Genomic DNA, 26,387 nt, shown 5'->3' on the forward strand with positions numbered 1-26,387 from the left:
TTAAAAGATCTTCGTAAAGAAACAAGTGTATAAATACTGGACAACTTCCTTCCGAAGGTATCATTCATAGCTGAGACTTATTCGTGTGTGAGTGACAAGTGAATTATACAAATAGTGAGAAAATTTTGGAAATTTGTGGAAATTAAGAAACATGCAAACCTCAGTGGTAAGTGGTGACTGCATGAGAGCGGACACAAAATTAAGTGTTTCTCTTATTTCATAATCCAGATAATTGTTGGAGTTCTCGCCTTGTGGGTGGGGTTCGCCCAGGGAAAACCGGGGCATTTTTTCTACGGTTATCCACCATCTTCGCAGACAACGGTGTTACGTGATGCCCTGGGCAATCAAGCCACAGGTTTGTAGCGATACGCCCACAATTTAATGCTTGATATGTATTTTTAACTTGTTCTTGTAATGTTTGTAGCGTACTCGTACCAGGATGGACATTCGTCTTCCGTCGCGGTATCGAGAAAGTGAGTGATGTGATATTCCATGTCTTATCTGAAATTGGTGGTGAATGTTTATTTCTGTTTGTCCTTTAGTGATGTGAGCAAACATCTGACCTATGTTCCTGTCCCTGTCGCTGCCCCCGTTCTCCACCAGCATGTCGAACCCATCGTGTATGAACAGCCTGCCCTCGTAGCGGGGCCAGCTTATCATTACTCGAATCACCTTCCTGCCGCACATTATGGAGGGTACTACAACTACTTGTAAAAATAGTTTCGGGATAATTTTTGTACGAGGTCTTCTTTAGACTTTAATTTCATGTCTGAATTTGCATAATTTTCGAAATCATAATATGAACAAGGACGACCAGTATAATATAATTTAAATTGTAATGCAGTACAGATTTTTATAGAAGAAATAAAGTATTTATTGACCAGTTCTATTAATCGCTATACAGTTTCATTATCATTCTTTTTAGTAATGCCATGAACTAAATGCATAATTAAATTAAACTGCTAAAAATATAGAGTTATAAAATTTCTCGGCTAGGATAAACAAAACATTAAAATCAAACTAAATGTTATTGCGAGGAATGAGTTTTATAAATGTGGAACGTAAGTAGTACACGAAATAAGCGGACATTGCGGAAATTAAAAATAGAAATGAAAATTGCGCATAGCAAAATTGACTTGTTTTATCATGAATGCATTTTTCCCTATATACGTTACTTTGTACAGACATAATTTATATCTTCGAGTTACTATAATCAGTAGTAAGTTATTCGACCAAGCAGAATATTAACTATGTAAATTCTAATAAACAATATAAATTAAGGTGATCCCACGATAGTTTGTTGTTGTTGCTGTTGCGGCCCCGTCGCCGCGTTGTTGTTGCCATTATTAGCAGCTTTCATGCACTCATCGTAAAAATGATAATACCGCAAATCATCGACAAATCGGTAAAGTGACATTGTAAATCCGGTCAGATCGATCTTATCCCCACTGCGGGAAGTGTTACTACTACTTGATCCCTCTTTTGGTTTGAATTTTCCAGCTAGAAACAAGCGTTGATCGGGCGATAACACGGGAAAATCCTTTTGTAGCGTTTGGATTAGGAATACTTGCCAAAATCGGGTAAAATCCACCAATGACATTTCATACAAATTGAATGCAATTTCTTCCTTGAGTAAGTCGTGTGATTTGCTGGCCAAAACTTGGATTAATAAACTCATAAAGCCGTCAAACATTTTCAAGTCGATCACCATCCTCGAGTAGATTTGATGTTTTTGATTCCAAATAGCGAGCGTATTTAGATTAAAGCGGAACACTTCCAAGTCCGATTGGAGGAAAGACTGTCCTATTGTTTCGAATATCTGATAAAGTCGTCGGCTGATTTCGGCATCTTCCTCCGATACGGAAGAAGGAGAACCGGACGCGGACGGAGCAGCGTAGAGGAATCCAGGGAAAAAATAATTCCAACGATAATTTACTGCGTCACGAATAAATTGAAAAAATACAAGCTTCATATCTGGACTGGTTCGCTGGGCGAGGACGGGGTAGATGTTATCCAAGGCTACGGAGAGACAATCGGGAAGAAATTTTTTGAATGACGGACTTGGGTCTTTAATCATATATTCCAACATTTTTAGGAACCTGAAAATTGTAAGCACAATTTAATTACATTGCCTAAAATCTCCATATGATCAGTATGTATAACTTACTTTTCAATCACAATGGTAGAGGAATCTGCGTCTTTCATAATATTCGTGATAATATTTGCAGATGTGAATAAGCCAAGAAAAATTCGAACAGTTTCTTCAAAGAACTGAGCACCGGCTATACAAAACATGTCGTAAATTTTGAATATTTTGTAAGCAGGTACAACTTTGGTATTTGCTTAGGTGTAAGTTTACCTTGCTGACGTAAAACCTCCATGACTTTAAGGAAAAAGTTGAGAATCTCTTCACTAACGTCTGCCCGATTTACATAGACTGGGATTAATTTGTGCATAAATAGTACAATTTCTTGAAACACGCTCCAGCAAATTTTCTTAGAAACGGAACACTCCATCTGCAGGATTTCGAGTTGATCATTCAAGACACGAATTGATCCCAGCAATTTTGGGATATCAGAGCTGTTTGCTGACGATAACATGTCAGTCATGAGATTCTTCATGTATTGGTTATAAAGTCCGGTTCTGAATTCCCATTCTTGTTCAGCTGTGGTCGAATTTTGCCAAGGGAGGAGGAGAAGGATCGCTACAGACTTGTTTAAAACTCGAAACGTGTCTTCTTGTAGGGATTCACGAAGTGGAAGAATCTGATGGATCAGAGTCTGAACCCAGGGCAGTTTGAAAATGTGTGGGGTGCGAATACAGTTCACTAACATGGAGAAAAAGTTGGCGTTTGCTAAAATTAAGTTGGGGGTAATTGTGACATGGTTATCGAGGGAGAAACGGAGAAAGTCGGCTGAGACGGAGAGAATTTCGTAAAAACTCGTAGCATCGTTGACCGTACAATCGGTCAAAATTACTTCAGAATAGTAGCGTGCTATCCATACGATCCAGGCCCGAAGCGCGTAGACAATTTCACAATTTCTGGAAATTTTAAATATCACGTACATACATATAAAAATATGCTGTATAAAAATAATTATGGAACTTTTTATAAGAGAGCAGGCTTACGCTTGAATAAGGACTTCTGACGATCGTAGGAAATAAAAGTTTTTTGAGATGATCATCAGTCCAAGGAGTTCTTGCACTAGAGTTTTACCGCGGTCGAGTTCGTTTTTGAAAACGTCGCCATAAAATATTTCGGCAATTCTGAAACAAATCAGTGATAACAAGTGATAATAGTGAAATTATGGTTGGTATGTTAACCCTACCTGCCGATTAATTGAACAACAAAACTAAAATGCTTAATATCAGTCTCATTCTCCAACATAATTAAAGTCTTGGATTGGTCCATCTTGTTTAGCAGACTTTCAAAATATTGACAAGATGAAGTCCATGTAGATGTCACTCGTTCCAAAGATTCCGTTGGTAATAGTTCTCCAATTTTTACTAAGACATCCACATTTTTCGAAAGGCTTAGAGTGTCGACGTCTTCATCATCCTGGAAGATAAACACAAATTATATATATTGTCATTTAGGCCTTAACAAAACCGGCTACAAAATTACCTCATCTTCATGGTATTCGTCATCATCATCAATATCAAACTTGGCAGTGCTGCGGACGATTCCAAGAGCCAGATCGAGCAAATATGGTTTGAAATTATCCAACAATTCTTCCCGACTTAAGAAATTTGCGAATGGAACTTCACTAATGAGATGATCCAATAGAAGTTTCCAAATCTCTAAGCACTCGTAGTAGAAGACAGTCTCAGTATGAGCGAACGTAAAATTCAGCAGCAGTGCAATAAATTGTCGCGAACTTTGCTTGTCATAACGGAAGAAATACGAATTTGCGATCAGACATAGTAATTCGATTCCTTTTTCCAGATATCTAATAATTACAAACAATATTAAATAAATAATTATCATATTCGACTCAATCAATAATTACAATTACATACTACTCTGCGCTCACTTGTGGGTGACTGTTTTAGACCCAATTCCCGTAAACATTTTACACAACAACGTGACACCAAACGTTGTTATTATATTGATATGCTGGTCCAACTCTTTTGGCACGTATTTTCTATACAAAAGTTCGTTAAGAACATTGAGCCCCAAAATCGATAAATTTTCTAGTGCGTCCGTATCAGTCTGAAAACATGCAACAAACATAATATTTATTACACATATGCATAAAACAAAATTAACGTAAAAATTGTTACACCTACCTCTACCAATCTCGTGTCAGTCGATGCATATTCGCACAGTACAGTGATTAATTGTGGCGTAAAAAGAGCACTTTTTTCGGTGGCTTGTGACATTTGGGTGCTTGAAGAACACAGCGAACCATCGAAAGGGATCCAAGTGAAAAAGTGAGCACACGTTTCCAGAGCTAAGGCAATAACTTCTTTTAACGCTGGCGACAAACTACCCGTTCCAGATCTTGATTGTGGAACGCTAACATAATGTTTCAGTCCAGTAGACAAAATTTCTGCATAAAAACAAAAGTGCATTAAAACGATTCAGCATAATTGTTTGAGAGTAATAAAGCTATGAATACTTATGACTTACGGAATAACAGGTCGAATATCTTCTTAAGCTCTTTTATCAAGTGAAATTTCAACTCAAACTTGCGATCAGTGCTAATTTCATCCTTACATGATGGCCATTCTTCCGAAATAGTTTTCAAAAATAGTAATCCAATTACGACAGTGTCATCGTTGGCCGTAATCTAAATAATACAATAATTTATAACTGTTGACTTTAATCTTACGTAAAATAATAAAATTGACCTTATACCTTTAACACAGTTTCTAAAAACTGTGGGTGGTCTCGGGGCCATGAAAATTTTCCTACGTCCGTTAAGATCTTGATAATCTTATTCCGGACGAAATGAGGACACTTTACGTGTGACGAAGCAGAGGCATGTTGTATCAAAAAGTTGTACAAAGTTGTGTGTAGCTCGGTCTTTTCTTGTGACGACATTGTAATCCATCTTCCTTTAACTGAGTTTTCAATCACGGTAATGCAAAACATGGACAAAAAATCATTGGAGAAAGATTCCTGCCTGGAGAGAAAGAAAAGGGCCTGCTTCCAGGAACCTTCTTGTTTCGAAAAGTTCTCGAGAAGGTGGCCAATTTGCTGTTTTCGTTCATTGGGGATGGTCGAGCTGAAAAATTCGTTGACTTGACATTCCAGGCGGAGTCTGATTTCCTCCAAGTGGTCCATTTTGTATACCTTAACTGCGACCTAAGAAATCATATATGGCATAATTAAAACCAGTTTATACCGTTTAAAACTGTGAAATGCTTACAAATATTAAGTAATTATAAATTATTCTTGGTTAATGTGTTTTCATTGTTCCAGTTCAGTCAATCTACGAATTTCAGCCTAATCGATTCTAAATAAGACAAACAGAAACTTTTAAAATTTTTCCAGAAGTCCCAAAAGTAAAGACTTTACTTACCTGAATTTTAGCAAATTAATGTTGACACGATAAATTTAATTTAATTTAATTTCAGTCAAATTCTTCCTGTGTCCTTCATTCCTTGCACTTTGCCGCACATGACCCATCTGCTCCTCGGTGTATGAGACGTGGGAACAGCAGAGAGTAAAAATCTTGATCTAACAAAAACAAGATTCGTCAAAATTCAAAACATTCAAAGTATTTAATTGAGATTAACTTTAAATAATTTGACTTGTATAGATTTACAAAATTTGTGGTGTGGTCGATCAATCGACATGGCGTGCAGCGGCGGAGGATCCTCCAAAGTTATTAAAAGTGTGGCGAGACAAGTGAAACCAATCTTGTCGCTGGATAAGGCAGATGCTCGGCGACGTGTGGTCAACCTTTACAAAGCCTGGTATAGACAGATGCCTTATGTGGGTAAGTTATAAGATAAGGCCAGAACTCGTAATACTATTTGCTCTATTCTAAATTTTTCTGTTTGAATAAAAATTAAACATCCATAATTTACATAATTTTGAATTGTACCCTTGTTTTTTAGTTTTGGAGTACGACATCCCCAAGAATGTGGAACAGTGCCGACAAAAGCTGAGGGAAGAGTTTGATAAGAATAGGCACATTAAGGACATTCGGGTCATCGACATGCTAGTCATAAAGGTAATTAATCCATAATTTATAAAAATTAGCATTGTTCGAATTGAACGTGAATTGTTCGTTTTATCATCAAAAATTAATGCAATACATGTTCTTGTTAAATTTTTACAGGGTCAAATGGAGCTGAAAGAAACGGTAGAAATCTGGAAGCAGAAGTCCCACATTATGAGCTATTTTAAGGAGACGGTCGAACCAAAGCCTCAAGGATTTCTATCAAAATTCCTGGCTGGTCATGAGTAGCAAGCAATAATTAATTTGACATTATTACACAGTAACTCAGTAAAATTGCTGCCATCACCGTAATCCATTTGTGGAAATGTAATAATTTTATAGTTAATTTCATGTATATAAGAACATCACTCCTTGAAGAATAGTATATCATTGTAGATTTGATCTAAATTACACAGTAAGCGAAAGAAAATTAAATTATGTAGAAACAATTTTTCAACCAAACCATAATTTATTTATTCGTTTTTGAACCAAATTCTAATATTATTATAATCTGATGATATATAATAACAGGCCACTCTTTTGACTAGAAATTTTCTAATTTAGATATTCTGATTGAATGGTGAAATTAATAACAGAAATAACTAATTGCGGAAAAATAAGGTTTAGGTATTTTGAGATGTTAGCATTGTAAGGCAACAAGCAGTAGAGATTTTTGGCATCCTCTTCTTGCTGATAAGGAACATTATTAGTTGCATTTTTAGGCGTCAGAGTCATCAAATGGACGGAACACGTCGGCAGCGTTGGACATCGGAAGCGGTCGCGGTTGAGGGCGATGAGGCTTGAAAGGATAAATAATAGCACTGATTAATTCTCAATTTTTTTACCCATAAATTTACTCATAAATTCTATTCTATTTAAACTCCTTCAAGTTTGTTGTCTCTGCTGGTTTTGAACGTCTACGAAAACTGCACACGGAAATATTCTACACCCACTCACAAATTCATACTTACGATATTTTTATCCTAATACTTTGATTTTTTTGAGGAAGCCGAAGCTATAGTCTTACTAAATGTGGAGAAAATCCATTCACAACAGATAATAAATAGTATGGATATAAAGCTTTAAGTTACGTTACCGGAGGGCTTAAAGCACGAGCAGCACTTCCGGCACGACCTCCTCGGGCTCGCATTTTCCCCAATGCTTGTTCTGCCAGGTCGGACCTTTCCTCAGCTTCTTCTAGTTCTGCTTGGGCTTTTCGGAATTTAGCTGAAGGTAAAAAATATCATTATACATTAATACCAATGCAAATCAGTCATTGTTTTGGTTATAAATAAGTGAGGTGCGAGGATAGAAACTGTACCGAGATTCAAACTTGCAATTTCTTCCTAAAATGTAAAAAAAGATAAATCAAAAATAAATTTTTCATTCTTTTTATTAAGCATTCCTTACCGCTTCTTCAATCTGCCTCTTGTAGGTTTTAATTTTTTGCTGCAATTTTTCAACTAAATCTTGCATTCTCTCGTGGTTCTTCTTGTCTTCTTCGGCTTGGAAGGCCAGCTCCTTAATGCGTCGTTCTGCTCGACGAACATTCTTTTGCGATTCTGCATGTCGACGTTGCTCCCCATCCAGCTCATGTTCTAAACTTCGAGTTCTTTCTTCGAGTTTGGCAATCATTTTGCGCCCACCCTTCAATGCGTCTCGCTCAGCTTCTTCTAATCGAACTTGGAGTTCTTTCATTTGCTGTTCCATTGCTTTTCGTGCCTTTTCTTGTAATTGGGCATGTTCTTGTTCCGTTCTCAACTCGTCAGCTAATCGTGCAGCTATAAAATATTCAAAATAATGTTTTATTAATAGTAATTTTCTAACACAATTATTTCCACTTTAAAGTATTATAATTTTCAAAGGCGTTTTTAAACATCACTGGGACGCTTTGAGTAAAATCTAGGATTTTCTACAATTGTACGTACCATCAACCATTGCTTTCTTGGCTTTTTCTTCAGAGTTCTTGGCCTCATTGAGGATTTCTTCCAAATCCGACTAAATTAATCATTTATTACATAGGTAACATCCAAACAAAATATGTTAACAAATACTAGAAAACACATACATGAAGAGTTTGAAGCTCTCCTTCCAATTTCCTCTTTGCTACAGCAAGAGATCCATTGGCAGCCACAAGTTCGTTCAGTTGATCATGAGCATCGCCCAACTCTTGTTCTGCCAACCTTCTCGCACGATCAGCCTGCTCCAGCAGAGTTCGAGCCTCCTCAAGTTCGTTGGCTAAGGCGTTAGCGCGTCGCTCTGCCATCCCCAGAAGTTCTCGAGCCTCGTCTCTTGCTCGCTGTTCCTCTTCCAATTGTTGCTGAGTTTCTTTGAGCTGTTGTTGATACCTTCGTATTGATCACAAAAATTTACATATACACGTATTGAATATTTTCAATTTAACATTCTCCTCAGTAAAAGAACTCACCTCTTTATACTCTTTTGTGCTTCGGCGCATGCCTTGTTTGCATGATCCAAAGCGAGTTCTAACTCGTTAATGTCGGCCTCCAGCTTCTTTTTCATTCGCAGTGCCTTAGATTAGAAAGATTTTAATTAAGCAGTTAATTCATTGAGAAATAATTACTCAAATAATTAAGGACTCACTTCAGCTTTTCCTTTGGCTTCCGCTTCCAAACTGGCCTGTGAAATTATTAATAAAGATACGAAATTATTTTGAAACAATGCTTACCCGGCCGGGAAAATTAGCTCTGAACATATGCGCTACAATGGAAATGATTCATTCAACAAGCTTTTACATACCTGCATGGATTCCATAGTTCGCTGGTGGTTCTTTCGAGTGTTTTCAAACTCCTCTTCCTTCTCCTGGATTCGTCGATCAACCTCTTGCCTGATCTGGCTCAATTCCAACTGGGCACGAAGGACCTTATTTTCCTCCTGTTCCAGAGCAGATTCTGCTTCTTCCAATGCACCCTGAAGCTCATCCTTCTCAACTTCTAGTCGTTTCCGGGCCTTCTCAATTTCATGAATGTTCCTTCCCCCTTCACCAATCTGATCGAGGAGGTCTTTAATTTCTTCGGCCAGATTTTTGTTCTCTCGCTTGACCCCTTCGAGCTGTTCCTGAGCCTCTTCGAATAGGGCACGTAGTCGGAATAACTCCGTCGAATAGTTTCTGCACTCTTTTTGTGAAGCGTCAAGTTCAGCAGCAAGATCGTCCACTTTTGCTTTCCATTCAGCAACAATTTTGTCAAAGTATTTTTGCTTCTTTTCTAATTGGTTGGCTAAGGCCGTAGCGCGTTCAACTTCAAGTTGCATATCTTCTAATTCGGTGGAAAGTCGTTGTTTTGTTTTCTCTAAAGCGATAACTTTCTGGTTGAGGGACTCGATGGTCTCTTCCGCTTCCTGGAGTCGGGCTTGGAGTTTTCTCCTTAAAATGATTAATTAATGTTAATTAACATTCAACCTGGATGACAATATAGTTTAGTAAATTAAAATCTCACTTTGATTCTTCAAGCTCCTCTGCCCTTGCGACACCTTCAGTTTCATATTTTGCCCTCCATAACTGCGCCTCAGCATTAGATTTTGAGAGTTGCCGATGCAAATCTGCCTTCCCTTCCACCTCCTCGTTCAACTGTTCTGTAAAAAGTGGGAATTATGAGATACTGCATTCTTCAACCGGGAAATCTTATGAGCCTTTGTCTCTTCATTATTTAGTATTATTGTTGTTCTTTTTTTAAAAAAATATTGTTAAAATGATTTCTGACAGTGAATTACTCCGGCAGGAACCTAAAATGGGTGATCTTTTTTTCTGGAGGGACGCTAGCGACAACATTCAAATGAATGTTATGACAGAACAGGACATTACAAGTGAGTTGAATTATTTTTAAATCTAACCTTATCTAATTTGTGAGCCAAACTTAATTTCCCCGTATTATTTAGAGAATCTAACACAAATTTATTTCTCCCTTCTACTTGATCGACATGGGGATATGCGGGATATGACGGTGAATAAGGTCACCGGGGATGTCTGTCTTGTGAGCATGGCAGGATTGGTTACCTCAAACTTTAATAGCGACCCTTTAAACCTTGACGGCTGCAAAGTAAAGTAAGTGACAAATGGTTCGCATTGTAAACTAAAATTACAAAATGAGCAATTTACAGAGAACTGGAACAACAATGGGGGTGGAAGGTGGTTTCCAAAAGGACATACTCTTTCCATATATATTCTGATGATTCATGGGTCGCTGACCAACTTAAATCCGTTATCCGGAGAAAGTTTGGAGTTCTCTGCGCACGTGACCCGTATAGTGCAGAAGTAGTGTTAGCCAAACATACGGGAACGATTTATGAACACTTGCGAAAATTTCTTCCTCGTCTTCCTCAAATTAGAGAGGATTACTTTAACAATCCTCCTCCTCCTCCTCCTGACAAATTAGAAAACGCTCGTCCACCCCCACCGATGCAAGAAGAACGCAAGTGTGAATTGTGTCGCGTAGTTTTTACAAAAAATCACGTAACTCCTGCGCAACATATGGAAGTAAATACTCAATGTTTTTCTTATTACACACTGAATTTGAATTTATAATGCAATTGATATTAATTTGTCTAGATATGCCATTACTCTGGTCCCAATGCATTGACCTGTGATCTTTGCCCATGTTCGTTTGCAACATCGTCGAGCTTACATGTTCACAGAGGCAATACTCACGTAGGGGCGGAACCTCAAAAGCGGAGTGTCTACGGTATCCCTGATTTCAGTGATGAGGACACGGGCAAATGCGATGCCCACTTCGAGAGTATCCCATTAGAGGAAGGTTCAAAGGCCACAAAATATAAATGCACCTGGGTTGGAGAAAATGGACAGAAATGTGGGAAAGTGAATAATGGGTTAAACCCTACACGGTAACTCAGTCTGTTTGTTATATAAAATATTACGTTCATAATGTTATTTTTGTAATAGTGAACACGCCTGCACCCATTTAAACCTTAAGCCGTTTACATGTCCGGCGACTAGATGCCCTTACTCCTCTTCGTTTTATAACAACGTTGTTCGCCATTTCAAAGTATATACTCAACTTTGATTAATCAAAAATTAGTTAATCATGTTTCTATAAATCAACCATTATATTGTAGGGTCAGCATGAGGGACAACAAGACCAAGACGACGAAGAGTCTGATGAACAACCAGACGAACCTCCAAAGAAGAAGAAAAAATCTCAAGTTCAACCGTATAAGCGAAAAAGCTGTTAATTGATTATCGGAATTTTCAGATTTACCTCTTGCGTTGTCCAGATCATGCTCAACGTTTCGGAACTTTCCTAGCAAAGTGGCTCGTTCCCTGGCTTCTTCATCCGCCAAACGTTTAGTATCCTCGAGCTGTGTGGCAAGAGACACCTTTAACTTGTTGAGTTGTGAAAGTTGAGACTCGGCGTCCTCGATTTGTCGAGTCAAGTCGCCATTCTCCAATGTCAACTTTTTCTTGCTTTGGTCAAGATCTCCAGCGGTTCGGACAGCATCTTCGTACTTTGACTGAATTTCACCCATGGCTTGTTGCAAATTTCTGTTAAGCTTTTCTAAACCGACCTTCTCGTTAGTGACATGATCCATGGCTGCGCGTACGTCATTAAGTTCAGTGGACATTTGTTGACGATCTTTTTCTGCCTTGGCTTTCAATTTATTCAGAGTATCGAGTTGTTCGGCCATCTCAGTGACTGCATCATTGTGTTTTTTACGAATGTTGGTCATAGCTGCTTCATGTTGAATGTTGGCTTCTTCAACTTCACGACGAAGTTTGGTTAGTTCGGCTTCTCGTTTTTTGTTGAGCTCGATCTGCGCCGCAGTTGCACCACCGGCCTCTTCGAGACGATCCATAAGTTCTTCGAGTTCTCGAGCTAGATCTGATCGCTGTTTTTCTGCCTTGGCTCTCGCTTGTCGTTCAGCTATAAACGATAAATCACAAGTTGTATTACTTTTTGACCTAATATTCAGTTTTATCTTTTTTTTTTGATTTTGAATGCCAAAGGGAGAAGCCCTTTTGCACCTACCTTCCAACTCTTCTTCAATTTCTTCAATTCGTGCCTGGGGTAAAAAATGAATACCAGTTTTGTAATCATAATGAAAATGTATATATGCAACTTTCTCTTCACCTGCAGCTCCTTAATCTGCTTTTGCAATTTAGCCACCAAAGATTGCTCATCTTCCAGTTCTGCAAATAAATTATTGCAAATGAAACACTTCCATGTACATAGACAACGAGTACCATTCAAGTGAGTGGTAGAGCACAAGTGAAGTTATATTGTGTTATTTCTAAATAATTTAAACTCAACTAGAACTGAGAGAGGATAATTCTTTATCCTTCCGTTGAATTGTTGACTCGAGCTCTTTCTTGTTCCTTTCCAGGTCAGTGACGGCTTCTTGAGTGAGCTTTAAGTCGCCCTCGGCTTTTCGCTTGCCTTTCTCCACATCGCCTCGTAATTTCTTTTCTCGCTCGAGAGTGTCTTCCAATTCGTCCAGTGTCTGTTCCAATTTGGCTTTCACTTTGTTTAAATGATTGACTTTATCCTCGGCCGCCTGCATACGAGACGCAGAGTAAATAGAAAATTGTCATAAACAGAACAACAACATGGAAATTGTTATTTTTTGTTCACGATATCCAATTAGTTGGAAACAATAGGAAAGAGATAACGGAATTGGAATACCTGAAGATCCTCAGCAGTTTTCTGGTTGACTTCCTGTGTCTGCTTTTTCTCTTTGTTAAGCTTATTGATAAGTTCGTCCTGGTGTGCAATTTCGTCGTTGAGATTGCGAATCTGATGGTCTTTTGTAGCTTTATGTAAAAAATAAATAATTTGTAAATGTGTAACTCGTTCCCACTCCTGACTGAGAGTACTCTCTTTTCAAGAGGGTGCAGTGATTTCCAAACTCGAGCACTACCATTTTATACGTACTTACCTTTATCTCCATCCGCTACAAATAAAAAAATTCCGATTGTAGATTTTGATTAAAAGAGTAAACGAGAGAATAATAAAAACCTTTGTTAACGGATAATTCCAAATCTTCAATCTCCTTCTTGTCCCGCGCCTAGAGAGTCAAGTGCAAATTCTGCTGAGTAATCGATATATTTACAAGTGTTCTTAATAAATATCAATTGAAATTAACATATAACTTAATTAGTTCAGTGGGTGGTTCAAGTGGCAATAGTAATAATGTCTAATTTGCAAGAGTTAAGTGAGGAACAGCTTCATGAAGGAATCGCGGCTGCTACTCGACAAATAGGTGCATACAACAATGAACTACTTCGGAGAAAGAGATCGAGTGAAAGTGCATCGTCATCGTCTGCCGCACCATCGCCAAAAACACCACGAACAGAAGAGAGTGACGACAGCGATACTGAGCCTGAAGATTATCATGTACTTAAAAGTACACCAATTTATGTAAGACGGACTGAAGAATGTGGTCAGAATTGCGAGCTTTGTCCTCATGTATTTCAGGGTGAAAGTTTGCCTAACATGTATGTCATTATTATCGTGTATTATTACACAGTATGTAATAAAATGATGAATCAATAAACGAATTATTTAAATAAATAAATAGGCTAAATTCAGATCGGCCTCTCAACTTTAAGGGGGGGCAGCCTTTTAATTGCAACTACCCAAGAAAAGGAATTTATGCTATCATCTGCATCAACCCAGCTTGTCCTATGCAATATAAAGGTCCGATTTATATTGGAGAAAGCGGAGCAGGAAACGGCTTCCTCTTTAGCAGGATAATGAGTCATAAAGGACAAATTGAATCTGATAATCCTGAGCAACGGGTGCATCAACATTTCACAGGCCATTGTAAACCATTTATGCGTTTCCTATACCTGAAGGAAATAAAGGATACTGATAAACGAAAGAGTAATAATGATATGTTGCTTTCTATTATCAATAATATATGATGCATGTTCTATTTATCATTCATTTTACATAGAAAAAGAACCTCGTTATATGCAGAGATTTGGGACAACTATTCTTGCCAATGGAACAAATGTTAGGAAGGTTAATCCTCAAAAGGATTGAAAGCAGTGGGATAACTCTTCAAACACCGCCCCTTTAAAGAGAGCAGTTGGAGGGTCTAAACCAAAGTATGTGTAAACATGTACAGGTGCATAAGGATAGCCCATTTTGCACCACCTACTTTTCAGCTTGTTTGGTCTAAAAACTCTCCCTGTGGTATCTGATATGTCATACTTACATAATTGTAATTCAATGCTGTTACACGTATTTTGGTAAAATTTCGAGGAATTTAGTGGATTTCTATCAAAGTTATCACAAAATTATCGAACCTGCTATCCTTATGCACATCACTGTAGTAAATGGGCAGATGAATGTATGTATATACATATATTTCTTTTAGTCTTGGAAAACTGAAGTGGTTCATCATCCCTGCTGAAGTCATGATGCTCAATCCCCAGAAACAAGCAACAATTAATGAAATTGTGGAGTACGCAGCTAAAAAGTACCCGAATTATTATGGATCATCTTTAAACTACCGAGGAACCATTAGTGATTATTTGAGGGTTTCGTGCTGTGTCCCCAACAGAAAGCTTTCAGACGGCAATACAGTGGATTGGTTCGAATTGGTGGCTAAAGGGTGCACAAATAAAAAGTCTGCCATATATGGAGTCAAAGACCCCCTCTCAATTACGAAAGACTTGGAATCAGGGTTGGTTGCCCTTAAAGAATGGGAAGAGAATGCTGCAGCAGAGGAGGAGAAAGCTACTTCGTCCACACGAGCAGACAGGAATTCAAAAGGAATTAACGTCGTAGAAGATAGTTCTGCTGATGAATCAAACGATGATTAAGATGCTCAATATCAACTGAATAGCTTAATAGAAACTTTTTTGAATATTTTTCTGTGCACTGAATGAGACTATCGTTCATTTATTCAATTATTTAAATATATTGGCCAAGTTAACCTAAGTATACATTGCTACTGTTTTTTATTATATTAGTCAAATGTTTCTTTTACCTAAGTTCAAGAGTTGTATGGATATTATTATATATTAAATCAAGTGTAAAAAATGCAGTATTGTGATCATCCCGTTAATTAAATTGACAGAGACAGAAATGCATAATATCATAATTATTATAATGAGTTGCCAAAAGTCTTGAATGATCAGACCTACCAATTCCTGCTCGAGCTTTTTCTTTTGTTGTAATAATTGATTTCTGGCTTCCTCCTCCTGAGTTAATCTGTCCTGGGTGTCCTATACAAAACCACAAAAGCATCAAACTATAGGTTATTTCTGTACATACATAGAATAGATTGAAGAGTGAAAGAAAGATTGCTATCGTCCACTTATAAAACCGTATACGTAAAATGATCCAAAGTGTGGAGTTGTTGAACTATATTGAACAGAGATTACATAGAACAAATTCTTTCTCGGACAGATCAAATTTTGATACTTTCTTGTTGGAGCAGTGACGTCAAACATGCAGTTAACATAAATCCTGGTTCTAAAGAAAGCACAGCAGAAGCATTCCTCAAAATGTATCTAGTATTTTACGACTCTTTTAAGTTTACCGTTTCATACACTTTATTATGGTCAGTTTTATTCCCTGCAGACACACATTAAAACTTTCACATTATGCAATGCTGCAAAAAAAAACTCGACTATTTGTGGAATGCAGTTTAGAGAGAGCATTGAGACGGGACTATTGCCAATTTGGGACGCCATCCCAGGTGTGCAGAAGTACATACATAGTCAGCAAAAAAAGATATATTTACGATGATGTCACTTGACTCACCGACAATTGATGCTCCAAGTCAATCTTCTGTGCGGTGACTTTTCGCAAATTTGCGTTGAATTCGCCAAGGGAGCCCCTCTCCATCTCGAGCTGGGACGTCTTCTCCTGGAGCTCCTGTTGCATTTTTGCCTGCTTGTCTTCAATAGTTTTCCTCAGCTTTTCTTCCACGACAAGCTTTTCCTCCGCCTTTTGAGCCCGTTCTTCCAATTTCTGCATGATATTATGATTTTTACAGTCTCATGACTGACTGCGAGGCACCAAATTTAAATTGTGTGTTCGTTATGGTTTGTGAAACAACTGCTGCCCTTGACTAAAAAAAATACGCCTATCATAAATTTTTTTAAAATGTCCAATAAGTATCCTGATAGTGCGGGACAAGAAAATATACATTTATCAAACACGGGACCTTGGTCGTCAATCACGTCGCCCACAAAGAGATCAACAAATGAGGTGAGAAGGAAAAATAGTTACAAAAATCATAATAAGTAATAATAATAATTTAATGTAAAGAATTTTAATATTTAATGAGTAATAATAATTCCATTTATAGGAAGGACAAGAACCACCAGTGGATACTAAAAAATCCCGTTCAGATGTCGTCACCACTTCCGGAAGAGTTCCTCTTGAAGCAGTTCAACGAACATACGGCCCACTTTCTCGAAGTTTTTATAAAAGAGCTGATGGTCGTTCTTGGGACGTAATAAAAATTATTTCATTTATTAAATTATTATGTAACGAGTGTAAAAAAACTAAGTTTTAAGTTTTATTTATTAATTTTTCGTTGCAGGAAGTACTCAATCATGTTAGAAATACTACCGATGTAGGAAAAAATGTACAACAAGAAAGTAATACCGAAAAGTTGGAGGACACTCAGGTCGAGAAAAATGATGAAGAAGAAGATAACGGCGAGGAAGATGATGACGAGGAAGAGAAGGTCGAGAAAGATGATGAAGAAGAAGATAACGGCGAGGAAGATGATGACGAGGAAGAAAAGGTCGAGAAAGATGATGACTTATGGGAGGTAGGTTTTTACTACATGCACAAGTATCTGGAAACTTTATTTGTGGGTTTGTAAAATTATTGCATGATGTATCTATATTATAGGACGATAATGATTCTGATGGTGAAAACCCAACTTTGATTGATGTGGACGATGTCGTTGAAAATGAGGTTAGTTGGATCCTACATATATATTTAATCAATGTCCAATATTTATTGATTTCCTAGATAAGTCTTGAAGACTGGAAGATAGAGGCAGCAACGAGAGTCATAAACAATTTTAAGGCGAAATTAAGCAATCGGAAAGCTTCCACAAAGAAGAGCGTTTCACATAACGTTCTTGTTAAGGAGTTGGATAAGGTACTGAAGCTTGTCACGAACTTATGTATAATTAATTCTGAGACATTATTCCATAGATTCTTGGAATATTTCAAGCCTTAGAGGTCGAAAAAAAGAAAAAATTGAGTGACTACATCAGACACCTCCCCCAACCCAAGAATAAGGAATTCGACGCCGCAATGGTCCAAATTAAACTTCGTTCTAAACAGCATAAGCACAAGCGCATTTCTATAAAATGCCCGAAAAAGGATTGTACGAGCAAATGTTCAACGGTCGATACTGCCAAAGAACATTATATGCAGATCCATCTGAAATGGGAACTTTGGGAGTGCGTTAAATGCTCTAGGAAATTCAAAAGTAGACAATCCATAGTTAAGCACGTCAACTCTATTCACCTTGGTACTTAATTCAATTTTACTTAACTTATGCATGGCGGTTACAAAAAAAAACATAAATACTTTACTAATTAAATATATATCGTTTTAGAAAAGAAAACCCCTTGTTCGTCATGTGGGGTGTTATTGGGGCCAACAGGAATACATGACCATGAAATCTGGGAACATTATACTCCCATTGGACAACAAGTATTATTTTCACCTGTTCTTGGGAAAATTGAATCCCGACTTTTCGAGATAGATTATATCACAAGTATGTGCTCATATATACATATGTATAAAAAGTATAACAATTTTTTCCTAATTTGCATAAATATGTATAGTTGGATTCGGATACACATGGAATCTCTTCAAGGTTAATTGGATAGACGATGATGGTAATCCGGTAAACTTATCGGTTGGAATATCAAGATTTGTTAGGGTGGACATAATTCTACATAAAATGTGGAAAAGCTTGCTACGCATAATGTCAGACCCTCACTGTGACGGAACATGGGTTCACGCATGTGGGAGCGCTCGTAATGAAATTAGGAAGGGTCATATGCTAGACTGGGCAAGTGCAAAATCTCTCGGAATACCTGCAGTTTCAAAGGGAGTTGCTACTCAAGTCAAAGCAGTTGCACGGAAACATTATGACGCTATATATATTTTAGCAACGGAAGAAGCAGAAATTTATCTCACTGATAAAATACCGAGAATCATCGAGCAATTGGATTCTTTCCTCGAAGAACTTCCCCCCCATAATAAACAATTTGTTTTAAGCAATAGATCATAAATTTAGATTTTAATTTATCAGTCATAGTACTAAAAACAATGAATTAATTTATACATGTCACCTGTTTATAAATCATTTGCTTTTCAAACAATTCTTCACTAGGAGGCCCCGTGGGGCGGTCGAATTCTTCCCCCATTTTTGTGCTTTCTCCACAAACAACTAAACTACGACAACTATCGCAAAACTAAAGAAAGTTGTGAAAGCACCCAAAATGTAAAAATATTTTAAAGCTAATATCACAAATCACAGATCCTCTATCAATTGGTTTCGAATTGTTTCGATCGAAAATCGTTAACACAAGAGTTTCGTAATTCGGTAAAAAAAATTGAGATGCTAGACGTTGACCACCAAAGAATAAAATCTGCAAGGAATTATCGGTCGGTGGGAGATGTGCAAAGACTCTCACACAACCATGGAGTAGCCGACACTAACTTTGGAAATGTTTTACTAGTCATTTCGCCAACACCAGACAAGATCATCTTCTTCCATCCTCCATAATATGCCACCTACACATTTGACGACGACCACGACGACGAAAGAATGATATGTGGTTGGTAGTATCTTACACTGCTTATAACTTCATAAAATAAACCCCATCACTTGTTTGGCATTGGTATTTTTTTAAATTCGAAAAGCGTACTGAGCGTCCTTAAAAAACCATGCTACATATGAAATCGAGATGTTATGATGATGCACCCGCATTCAACTTTCTCGAATCTGCACCATCTCACCATCTGAATCTGGAGGTTCGAGTGTAAGTTTGAGGTACAACTTGGTTTCCGTATAAATAACCATTTTCGCTATTTCGAAGCACAGATGCATGCATGGGTGGTGGGGGAGGAGAGAGTAACTGCCAAATGTTGAAGAAAAATGTTACAATTTAGCATAGTTTATCATTCCGTTAGAGTTAAAGAGATTTCTGCATAATGTTATCATTCCCATTACAAAGTTGGTACTACACCCTCTGACACGACACACGGTGAGATGAGTAGATCCATATTTATACATCTGACAAGTTCTCTTATCCGAAACCAATTTATGTCGTATACATTATCACTACTTTACGAGTCCATACTTTATCCTCATCTCGTGAGAGGATTTCGAGCATGGATCACATTTAGACTTTCTGCTTACAACTTCTTGCACAAGTTTTGCATGTACATATTTATGACGGCCGAGGCTGCGAGTGAGTCACCATGCATAAAATAAAACGACACATGGAATTTACCTAAATCAAATATCTTCACGTAAAAATCTGATCCACTTTAAATTTTAGACGTTTCACTCTAAATACCAGCTCGTTTAGGGGGGAATGTAAAAACAAGAACGGCTTAATATGTATGCACGACATTGACGTGAGAATGAGGACTTGGAGCTCATGTATTTTTCACGAAGGATGTGTAGAACAGGTGTAGCAACAACCTAGAAGAAATATGTCTCGTTTTTCTAAGAAAAAAAGACTTGCTAAAGACATCTTGCCAGGAGTGAACTTGCCAGGAAGAAATTATTAATTTGGCAAAATGGACAACGAGTACGAGTTAATTAAATCATGTCATGAATATTCATACGTCGTGAAACACAATAACGAGTATATGTAACTTTCTCTTTTTTCACCCACCTTGATGTCATCCTCGATCCGAGTAACATTGAGAAGCGGTTTAATTTTCTGCCAGAGTCGATACCATGGCCAGAGTCGCAGGTTCATGTATTTTCTCAAAGTTCTCTGTACCACTTGCAGTGCGACTCTGTATACATAGTATAAAACGGTAAATAAACACTTCAGACTGACATGCATGCATTTCATTCCATTCCACGATGACAAGATTTATTATATGGAGGGAAAGAATAAACTAAAGTACTGACTGGGCCAAAAGTCAACTTGGCGAAACGAAAACGGGGAGAGAAATTCAGTAAAAGCAAGAAGCCTCTCTCCTCTGATGTCTGAACAAATGTTTCTCTCAGAAGAAAGAGAGATTGAATTGACCAGTTAAATAAACATTTACTTGGCCATTTCTGGACTAGCTTCATTTCCCTGTGTTTGCTAGAGATATGTTCTTTCGTGCTACATAATTCATTTAGTTGTTGGCCTACTTTTCACAATTACGTTATCGTCAGAGAGAAGAGTCATGTCATGTCACTAAAACCAAAACCACACACAATCTCTACTTATTTCTTACTCTTCGTCATTTGTTAGGAATGTAGAATTTTTTATTTCATTTCATACGGAAATTGACTTTCTCCGAACCTTTGATCTCGATACTTTTTGAAATCTCTCTTAGAAATGTAGCCCCGAATTGCGGATTGCATCCAGGTGACTATCTTTCCGAGTCGTTCATCACGAATTTCTTCCAAAGCATAAAAAAAACTCTTAACGTCATTTCGGGTATTAAGTGGGTGCCAGTTAATGGGGAATTTTTACCTTCTAGTTGGCCCAACACTCCAGCGCGGAAAAACACCTAAAACACATTTATTATCGTTTTAAATTACCTTCTAGTCTCGCTACAAGGCACACACGACACAGAGTTACCGCACACACAAACCAAACCATAAGACCAAATGTGTTACGTCAAGATTTATGACCAGGGCAAGTGATGTAATTAAGCCAAGGGAATGATGGGGAAAAATTAAGCATGTCAAGTTATTTAGTGGTTTAATTAAATTGGGGAGATTCAAGGAGATGCAATTTTTCATGAAATTCAGACACACACTCGTGATTCCATTTTTCGGCAGAACATGACAGAACGCCTTTTAGTATGACGAAAAGAAAACCATGCAATTAAAACATCCACTAGAAGCAATGTGTTCAAAATTGCCTTGGTATGTCCCAATCTAAATTGGTCTGATTCAAGCTGTACAGAGTCCAAAATGACTATGGCACACTTCTTGTCGTCACTATCCGTTTTCGAACAAGCGGTCGGTGCTAAGATTTTGTACCTTAATTACGTAACAATTAATGAAAAAATACGCCAACAAACATTTTTAAAATACACACTTTCACCACCATATACGTATTTGTATGGTTTGATTTACTCCTTATTTCTCTAGAAGTTCAGTTGATCAAATCTGGATAAAACAGCTAATAAATACTGAACACAACAGTCAGTAACTAGAACTAGCATACATGTGTTGCATCACTCTTTCATGTCAATCACAACCAGTGAAAATCCTCGAAATGTGAAGTACATATAGTGCGAGGAAGTTTTGCAGTAAACATCTCGGTTGTGTAGTTAATGAGACAAAAGTTAAGAGGGTCTTGAAGAAGAAAGCCATGCATCCTCATCATTTTGAGAAATTGAAGAAAGTCGCAGAGAAGTAATATGCGACCCGTCATTTCAAACTGTTGATTAATTATCAAACTTTCTACCCTCTACTCGTCTACTCATCAGTCATACTATTAGTTGGGAAATTGAAACCGAGAAAAGTTTATGATCAAAAACTCGTGAAATTTCAACTACTAAACTAAACCTATTTAGAAGCACCTGCCTTTGTATGGCCGAGTCGATACTTATCAGATTCCAACTGAATATCGTCCATACAAACTTGAGCCATTTGCTTGTCCTCTTTTTCAGCCAGCATTTTAGCTGGGCATATAACCAAGTACCTTGATCAGTTATTCACACGAAAATATAAGGACTCGATTAACACAAAAAATATCATCGCATGACTCAATATTTTTTATTTTGATAGGTAACTCTCGATGAGAAATCTATGCAGGAGGATGACAAGTCATAAAATACTCCAAGATAAGCAAACATTTCCCCACCAACTGGTGACGTGACATAGTATGACAGGATGTCAACCAGAGAAAGATTTATATCGTAATGTTCAAAATGAGACGCGTTTTAATGGCAGAAAAGTCGAGAGTTTACCCAAAATAAAATATACAACCGTATATGACAGTAGCACATGAAGCGGTATGATTTTTTTTCTCAACACGGACTAAAAATAGATTTTCAAGAGGAATCATTCCTAAAAATACGAGGAATTTTTTTGTCCACATACATACACTTCGGTAGTAGTAAACTACCTACACTGACTGCAGGATTTTATGGGTTTAACGCAATGCAACACGACGGAAAAGGTGCGTGGTCGTGATTACATAATTTATGTGGACATAAAAATGATGTGCAAAGCACATTATGCATACCTGTACTTGAAGTCTGGATATAGCATTCGATTCGGGAAACCCTTTCTGCAAATTCGAATTCCTTCCAGCACACCGTTGCAAGTTAGTTGATGCATCACTAGATGAGAATCGATTAGACCTGCAAAGTGCAAATTGAAGTATAAATCGTGAAACGAAAAGTTTGAAAAAGGTTTACATCCCGGAGAGATCTATATTGACCAATACCCAACTAAGTGATTTACTTACCGGGAGTTTTCACCTCATTGGGAATGATACACCGGATAAAATGTGGTGAAGTAGCTTGCAAAGTAGTCATCAAGTTGTTTAGTTGCTCCTGGAAAATAAATTAAAACATATATGTAACCATGCTGGATTTGTGCAATATACTTTTTTTACTATATAGCGCACCCTGTATAAAGCGGACACGGTCTGGAAAGCTGATCCTTTCGCTCGTTTGACACCTACGCGGAAATGAGGCATATTGTAGGTAACCAAAATTCGTGGAAAAGGGGCTTATCAAATCTGAAATAGAAACTGATTTAGGTAATTACTTTTCCCTGTCGGAGCTCCTTCTACTGCAGCCCCAGATTGACCTGCATGATCGGCCCACATATCATGCATAAGCTCGCTAGCCCCACGCTTGAACTGATCCACGACAGTGTCATTGAGAGGATCCTTATTCTTTTCTAGCCATCCAGTCAAGTTATATGGGACCTAAGTAAGAGTAGAAAAGGATTATGAAATAGTAATCTCTCAACTTTTCTCAAAATGTTTGTGAACGCTGGAAGGGTTATGCAGAATATAAATTTGTAGTACTCACTGTTCCGGCATAGTGCACAATGCTGAAATGAGACTCTACTTGACCTGGTTTTGAAGGTTTGGATTTCACAAAGTTCTGAGACTTTCCCAAATGATTGTTTCTCAATTTTTCGAGAAATGTTTGATCAGACGCCTAAAATGAAAACATTGCCTTAAAACCTCTGCACTACTTTATACTACAAAATTAGGAATACATACCTTAGGAAACATGCTCTCTTCTTCCAGAATGGACATGATCCCCATCGGCTATAATAGAATTGAAGAAAACAATTTCGTAAATTAATACTCAACAAAATTATGGAAACCTTCCGAGATCTGAAATTCAGAAAACGGAATTAAATGTTGTGGTAAATTGAAAACGGAGGCAAGCAATAGCTTCCAGGAAATGAAACCATACATATACATACATACATATGCATGAGTAGTGGAAGCAAACAAGTTCTATTTTTTATCAAAGTAGTCGTACATGGTTAAATTGGAAAACTGACAAGCTATTTCTTCCATTACAAACGACGAGACTTGTTTTTTTGACATCAAAGGTTTATAAAATGAAAAGTGCTTGCAAGAAAACTGGAAACTTTCTTTAAACAAAGGAACAACAATGAAAGAAAATGAAATGGGTTGTCGTGCCTGTGCGATAAGAGAAATACAGGCTTGTAAATCCATTCCAAAGTCGATAAAGGTCCATTCGATGCCCTCACGTTTGTATTCTTCCTGTTCAAGGACGAACATGTGGTGATTGAAGAACTGCTGGAGTCGTTCGTTCGTAAAATTGATACAGAGTTGTTCGAATCCATTGAACTATAGTAAAAAGGAGATATTTGTTAATTACTTAGATTGGTGCATCATGAAAACTAAAAGCAGCATTCTAAAAAAATAGTGAATGAAAAGGGAAAGCTTTGGAAAACATGTTTCCAATTTTAGAATGAATGAAAATCTAGGTAAATAAAATACAATTTTTCAATTCACTCACATCAAATATTTCAAATCCGGCAATATCCAATACCCCGATGAACGTGTGTCTCTTCTGTTTCGTGTCTAAAGTTTCATTGCATTTTTTTACCAAGTATTTGAACAAGCGGTCATATGTCGCTTTGGCAAGAGCACCAACGCTATAGTTGCACTGAAAGAAAGAAGGTAAATAATAATAATAATGTTGAATCAAGGCACACAAGGCCCAAGGGCAGACCAGAGATAGTGCGAGGGACAGAATTACGTCGTCGTCGTCGTTTGTTTCATCATGCTTTTTTCTTTTATGAAGTGAAATGCATACCTGAACCATATTACGACCTTGAGTCACAAACTCATTCCCCACTTTAATACGAGGCTTCAAAATGTTTTTGTACAGCTCAGGGCCATCAATCCCCAACAGTTGGCCGACGCGTTCACCTTCCTAAGAAATATTGTATCAAACATCATGATTCCCTTATTTTCGAAACAAAGAACAAGACACGAAATCCAATTACTTATTTTTATTTACTTACGGCAGATCCTTCAGCTTCGGCTTGTTCTTCGCGTCTAAAATTTGCATAATATAATTTTGACCTACATTTTCATGGTATGAAATCTGAGCTTTACTGACCCCCTCTGCTTGAATTTTAGCTCTCCCATATGCATCACGGCGGCAGTGACTTTGTACACGTCATCCTTTTCAGATTGCGTGAAGCCCAAAATGTCGAAGGCAGCCTGACATTAAAATACGTAAATATAAAATTAGACAATGAAAAACGGACCACCCGACAGAAAAATTGGAAATTAAATTACATCAGTGGCCAACATCTCTTCCGAGTCATCTACTCCCGGAATTGTAGTTTTTCCTTGCGAGACGTAATGGTAGTCGAGAATATTGTTGCTCAATAGGCAAAGTTCTAAAGATAAGAGAAAATGCATGAACAAAGTACTGCGAAATTTCTAAAAGATTAAAGCTCAATTACTAAAAAAAATCATTCAAAAAGCATTTGATGCACACATAAGTAAATTGTAATTTAAAATCATTCTTGCCTTTCATGGTTTTCACAGCTCCCGACATTATTTGATAAAACATATGATAACTCCGCTCCAGGGGTTGTTGTGAAATAACTCGAGCTTTCTCCAGCAAATCTAACACGAAAATTCCCGTTATTCACATTCATATCGGCTTAAAACTTAAATAGGCTTATCTTTTTTTACATGTTTCAATATCAGCCCCAGCCAACTTTCCCGTAGCTCCGAAATGAATCCTAATGAATTTTCCCTATAATGTGATCAGAATAAAAACTTGAAATGAAACGTTGAGAAAACTGCCACCTGGTCAAATTTGAACAATAAATAAGTAAACCCACAAAGCGACTCGAATTATCATTCCTAACAGTTTTCGCATTTCCAAATGCTTCCAACACGGGATTAGTTTGGACGATTTGATCCTCAAGGGAGCCCTACGTTACAAGTAAATAAACACGTTCGCCATTAAATCAAGTATACTGATCGTATTATATTGACTTAAGAGTTTAAATGAATTTAAAATAAATCAGAAATTTTACCTTTTTCGAATCGTCCTTCTTCCCAGTGGCACCAACAACGGCAAAATAGGCGATTACCTTTTTTGTGTTTTCGGTTTTTCCTGCGCCAGACTCCCCACTGAATCAAGTAGGTGCAAAATCATTACTTAACTAATTTATAGAATCAATCGAATAACTCAAACTTGAGTTAAATTATATCGATAATTAAGTAGGACAATATTTTCAGAATTCAAAAAGGGTAGGGTCAATGAACCACCACTGTGAAATATTGAAACCCTTTGAAATTTTCACAGCTCCTTTTCTTGTGTTTCTAGCCACACTACCCCCACTCACTCTCGTCAATCAAAACAAGTGCCAATTTAATTTGAAGTGAGTGAGCATTTTGGCTCTGCTTATTTAAATAATTAATTACTTATAATAATTAATAATTATCATTACATGAAATAATAGAAGAGAAAGTTATCATTTGTGGTTTGAAGTTCCAAAACAATTCTAGTTTACCGCCCACGTTAAT

At 37.4% G+C, this 26,387-nt stretch overlaps 6 protein-coding genes and 1 long non-coding RNA gene across 8 annotated transcripts in view; 5 read left to right on the plus strand and 2 right to left on the minus strand.

Moving 5' to 3' along the window:
• Positions 1-887, plus strand: LOC110849413. The gene is made up of 4 exons (XM_022096820.2): positions 1-166; positions 229-355; positions 425-473; positions 543-887. The coding sequence occupies exons 1-4, from the start codon at positions 152-154 to the stop codon at positions 712-714; spliced, it is 363 nt and encodes a 120-aa protein (XP_021952512.1). The 5' UTR covers positions 1-151; the 3' UTR covers positions 715-887.
• On the minus strand, positions 828-5,659 carry LOC110849409 (exportin-6-A). Its single transcript, XM_022096814.2, has 12 exons — positions 5,529-5,659; positions 5,376-5,462; positions 4,862-5,311; positions 4,634-4,793; positions 4,291-4,553; positions 4,035-4,213; positions 3,626-3,950; positions 3,330-3,559; positions 3,130-3,267; positions 2,360-3,042; positions 2,168-2,282; positions 828-2,099 (listed from the first exon to the last, which is right to left on the minus strand). Exons 3-12 carry the CDS (start codon positions 5,288-5,290, stop codon positions 1,277-1,279), a joined length of 3,345 nt encoding a protein of 1,114 aa, XP_021952506.1. The 5' UTR covers positions 5,291-5,311; positions 5,376-5,462; positions 5,529-5,659; the 3' UTR covers positions 828-1,276.
• On the plus strand, positions 5,628-6,622 carry LOC110849412 (NADH dehydrogenase [ubiquinone] 1 alpha subcomplex subunit 6). The gene is made up of 3 exons (XM_022096819.2): positions 5,628-5,948; positions 6,070-6,185; positions 6,294-6,622. Exons 1-3 carry the CDS (start codon positions 5,804-5,806, stop codon positions 6,420-6,422), a joined length of 390 nt encoding a protein of 129 aa, XP_021952511.1. The 5' UTR covers positions 5,628-5,803; the 3' UTR covers positions 6,423-6,622.
• LOC110849414 (myosin heavy chain, muscle) overlaps positions 6,622-26,387 on the minus strand; it is a 24,042-nt gene continuing 4,276 nt past the window's right edge. Inside the window, exons 8-46 of one of the 2 annotated variants that reach the window (XM_035851323.1) lie at positions 25,895-25,991; positions 25,697-25,789; positions 25,545-25,608; positions 25,377-25,475; positions 25,140-25,243; positions 24,958-25,061; positions 24,860-24,893; positions 24,649-24,768; positions 24,349-24,498; positions 24,006-24,176; positions 23,574-23,621; positions 23,377-23,508; positions 23,108-23,270; positions 22,965-23,017; positions 22,803-22,890; positions 22,578-22,695; positions 21,244-21,364; positions 20,850-20,886; positions 20,676-20,775; positions 20,049-20,175; positions 15,923-16,132; positions 15,301-15,381; positions 13,163-13,211; positions 13,083-13,097; positions 12,830-12,957; positions 12,458-12,701; positions 12,278-12,336; positions 12,176-12,209; positions 11,408-12,070; positions 9,632-9,767; positions 8,934-9,558; positions 8,778-8,813; positions 8,602-8,705; positions 8,242-8,521; positions 8,102-8,171; positions 7,584-7,954; positions 7,495-7,519; positions 7,270-7,400; positions 6,622-6,972 (exon numbers count right to left, since the gene is read on the minus strand). In XM_035851323.1, the coding sequence (XP_035707216.1) occupies positions 6,892-6,972; positions 7,270-7,400; positions 7,495-7,519; positions 7,584-7,954; positions 8,102-8,171; positions 8,242-8,521; positions 8,602-8,705; positions 8,778-8,813; positions 8,934-9,558; positions 9,632-9,767; positions 11,408-12,070; positions 12,176-12,209; positions 12,278-12,336; positions 12,458-12,701; positions 12,830-12,957; positions 13,083-13,097; positions 13,163-13,211; positions 15,301-15,381; positions 15,923-16,132; positions 20,049-20,175; positions 20,676-20,775; positions 20,850-20,886; positions 21,244-21,364; positions 22,578-22,695; positions 22,803-22,890; positions 22,965-23,017; positions 23,108-23,270; positions 23,377-23,508; positions 23,574-23,621; positions 24,006-24,176; positions 24,349-24,498; positions 24,649-24,768; positions 24,860-24,893; positions 24,958-25,061; positions 25,140-25,243; positions 25,377-25,475; positions 25,545-25,608; positions 25,697-25,789; positions 25,895-25,991 (5,365 nt within the window). In that variant the 3' untranslated portion in view covers positions 6,622-6,891. Of the gene's footprint in view, positions 6,973-7,269; positions 7,401-7,494; positions 7,520-7,583; positions 7,955-8,101; positions 8,172-8,241; positions 8,522-8,601; positions 8,706-8,777; positions 8,814-8,933; positions 9,559-9,631; positions 9,768-11,407; positions 12,071-12,175; positions 12,210-12,277; positions 12,337-12,457; positions 12,702-12,829; positions 12,958-13,082; positions 13,098-13,162; positions 13,212-15,300; positions 15,382-15,922; positions 16,133-20,048; positions 20,176-20,675; positions 20,776-20,849; positions 20,887-21,243; positions 21,365-21,913; positions 22,032-22,577; positions 22,696-22,802; positions 22,891-22,964; positions 23,018-23,107; positions 23,271-23,376; positions 23,509-23,573; positions 23,622-24,005; positions 24,177-24,348; positions 24,499-24,648; positions 24,769-24,859; positions 24,894-24,957; positions 25,062-25,139; positions 25,244-25,376; positions 25,476-25,544; positions 25,609-25,696; positions 25,790-25,894; positions 25,992-26,387 lie in introns of both variants that reach the window. The other variant, XM_022096821.2, reaches the window with a different exon arrangement.
• On the plus strand, positions 9,806-11,400 carry LOC110849411. Its single transcript, XM_022096818.2, has 6 exons — positions 9,806-9,998; positions 10,071-10,236; positions 10,293-10,668; positions 10,741-11,033; positions 11,092-11,194; positions 11,265-11,400. The coding sequence occupies exons 1-6, from the start codon at positions 9,884-9,886 to the stop codon at positions 11,379-11,381; spliced, it is 1,170 nt and encodes a 389-aa protein (XP_021952510.2). The 5' UTR covers positions 9,806-9,883; the 3' UTR covers positions 11,382-11,400.
• On the plus strand, positions 12,066-15,200 carry LOC110849415. Its single transcript, XR_002547813.2, has 6 exons — positions 12,066-12,214; positions 12,284-12,397; positions 12,531-13,641; positions 13,725-14,029; positions 14,103-14,256; positions 14,529-15,200. It is a non-coding gene; the product is annotated as an uncharacterized LOC110849415 (long non-coding RNA).
• On the plus strand, positions 16,214-18,857 carry LOC110849410. Its single transcript, XM_022096815.2, has 8 exons — positions 16,214-16,372; positions 16,473-16,619; positions 16,710-16,943; positions 17,027-17,092; positions 17,150-17,281; positions 17,338-17,659; positions 17,747-17,908; positions 17,979-18,857. The coding sequence occupies exons 1-8, from the start codon at positions 16,268-16,270 to the stop codon at positions 18,428-18,430; spliced, it is 1,620 nt and encodes a 539-aa protein (XP_021952507.1). The 5' UTR covers positions 16,214-16,267; the 3' UTR covers positions 18,431-18,857.

This window comes from Folsomia candida, unplaced genomic scaffold (genome assembly GCF_002217175.1).
Source record: "Folsomia candida strain VU population unplaced genomic scaffold, ASM221717v1 Fcan01_Sc004, whole genome shotgun sequence".
NCBI classification, from domain to species: domain Eukaryota; kingdom Metazoa; phylum Arthropoda; class Collembola; order Entomobryomorpha; family Isotomidae; genus Folsomia; species Folsomia candida.

Bases quoted from the DNA above. Each gene is read 5' to 3' on its own strand.
- LOC110849412 (XM_022096819.2), top strand. From the start codon at position 5,804: ATGGCGTGCAGCGGCGGAGGATCCTCCAAAGTTATTAAAAGTGTGGCG. The intron at 5,949-6,069 runs GTAAGTTATAAG...CTTGTTTTTTAG, and splicing joins TAGACAGATGCCTTATGTGG to TTTTGGAGTACGACATCCCC. The intron at 6,186-6,293 runs GTAATTAATCCA...AAATTTTTACAG, and splicing joins TCGACATGCTAGTCATAAAG to GGTCAAATGGAGCTGAAAGA.
- LOC110849411 (XM_022096818.2), top strand. From the start codon at position 9,884: ATGATTTCTGACAGTGAATTACTCCGGCAGGAACCTAAAATGGGTGAT. The intron at 10,237-10,292 runs GTAAGTGACAAA...AGCAATTTACAG, and splicing joins CTTGACGGCTGCAAAGTAAA to AGAACTGGAACAACAATGGG. The intron at 10,669-10,740 runs GTAAATACTCAA...TAATTTGTCTAG, and splicing joins CTCCTGCGCAACATATGGAA to ATATGCCATTACTCTGGTCC.
- LOC110849413 (XM_022096820.2), top strand. The intron at 356-424 runs GTTTGTAGCGAT...TAATGTTTGTAG, and splicing joins CCTGGGCAATCAAGCCACAG to CGTACTCGTACCAGGATGGA. The intron at 474-542 runs GTGAGTGATGTG...TTTGTCCTTTAG, and splicing joins TCCGTCGCGGTATCGAGAAA to TGATGTGAGCAAACATCTGA.
- LOC110849410 (XM_022096815.2), top strand. From the start codon at position 16,268: ATGTCCAATAAGTATCCTGATAGTGCGGGACAAGAAAATATACATTTA. The intron at 16,373-16,472 runs GTGAGAAGGAAA...TTCCATTTATAG, and splicing joins CAAAGAGATCAACAAATGAG to GAAGGACAAGAACCACCAGT. The intron at 17,909-17,978 runs GTATGTGCTCAT...AAATATGTATAG, and splicing joins CGAGATAGATTATATCACAA to TTGGATTCGGATACACATGG.
- LOC110849409 (XM_022096814.2), bottom strand. From the start codon at position 5,290: ATGGACCACTTGGAGGAAATCAGACTCCGCCTGGAATGTCAAGTCAAC. The intron at 3,951-4,034 runs GTGAGCGCAGAG...TGTAATTATTAG, and splicing joins TCTAAAACAGTCACCCACAA to ATATCTGGAAAAAGGAATCG. The intron at 2,283-2,359 runs GTAAACTTACAC...TGTTTTGTATAG, and splicing joins GGAGGTTTTACGTCAGCAAG to CCGGTGCTCAGTTCTTTGAA.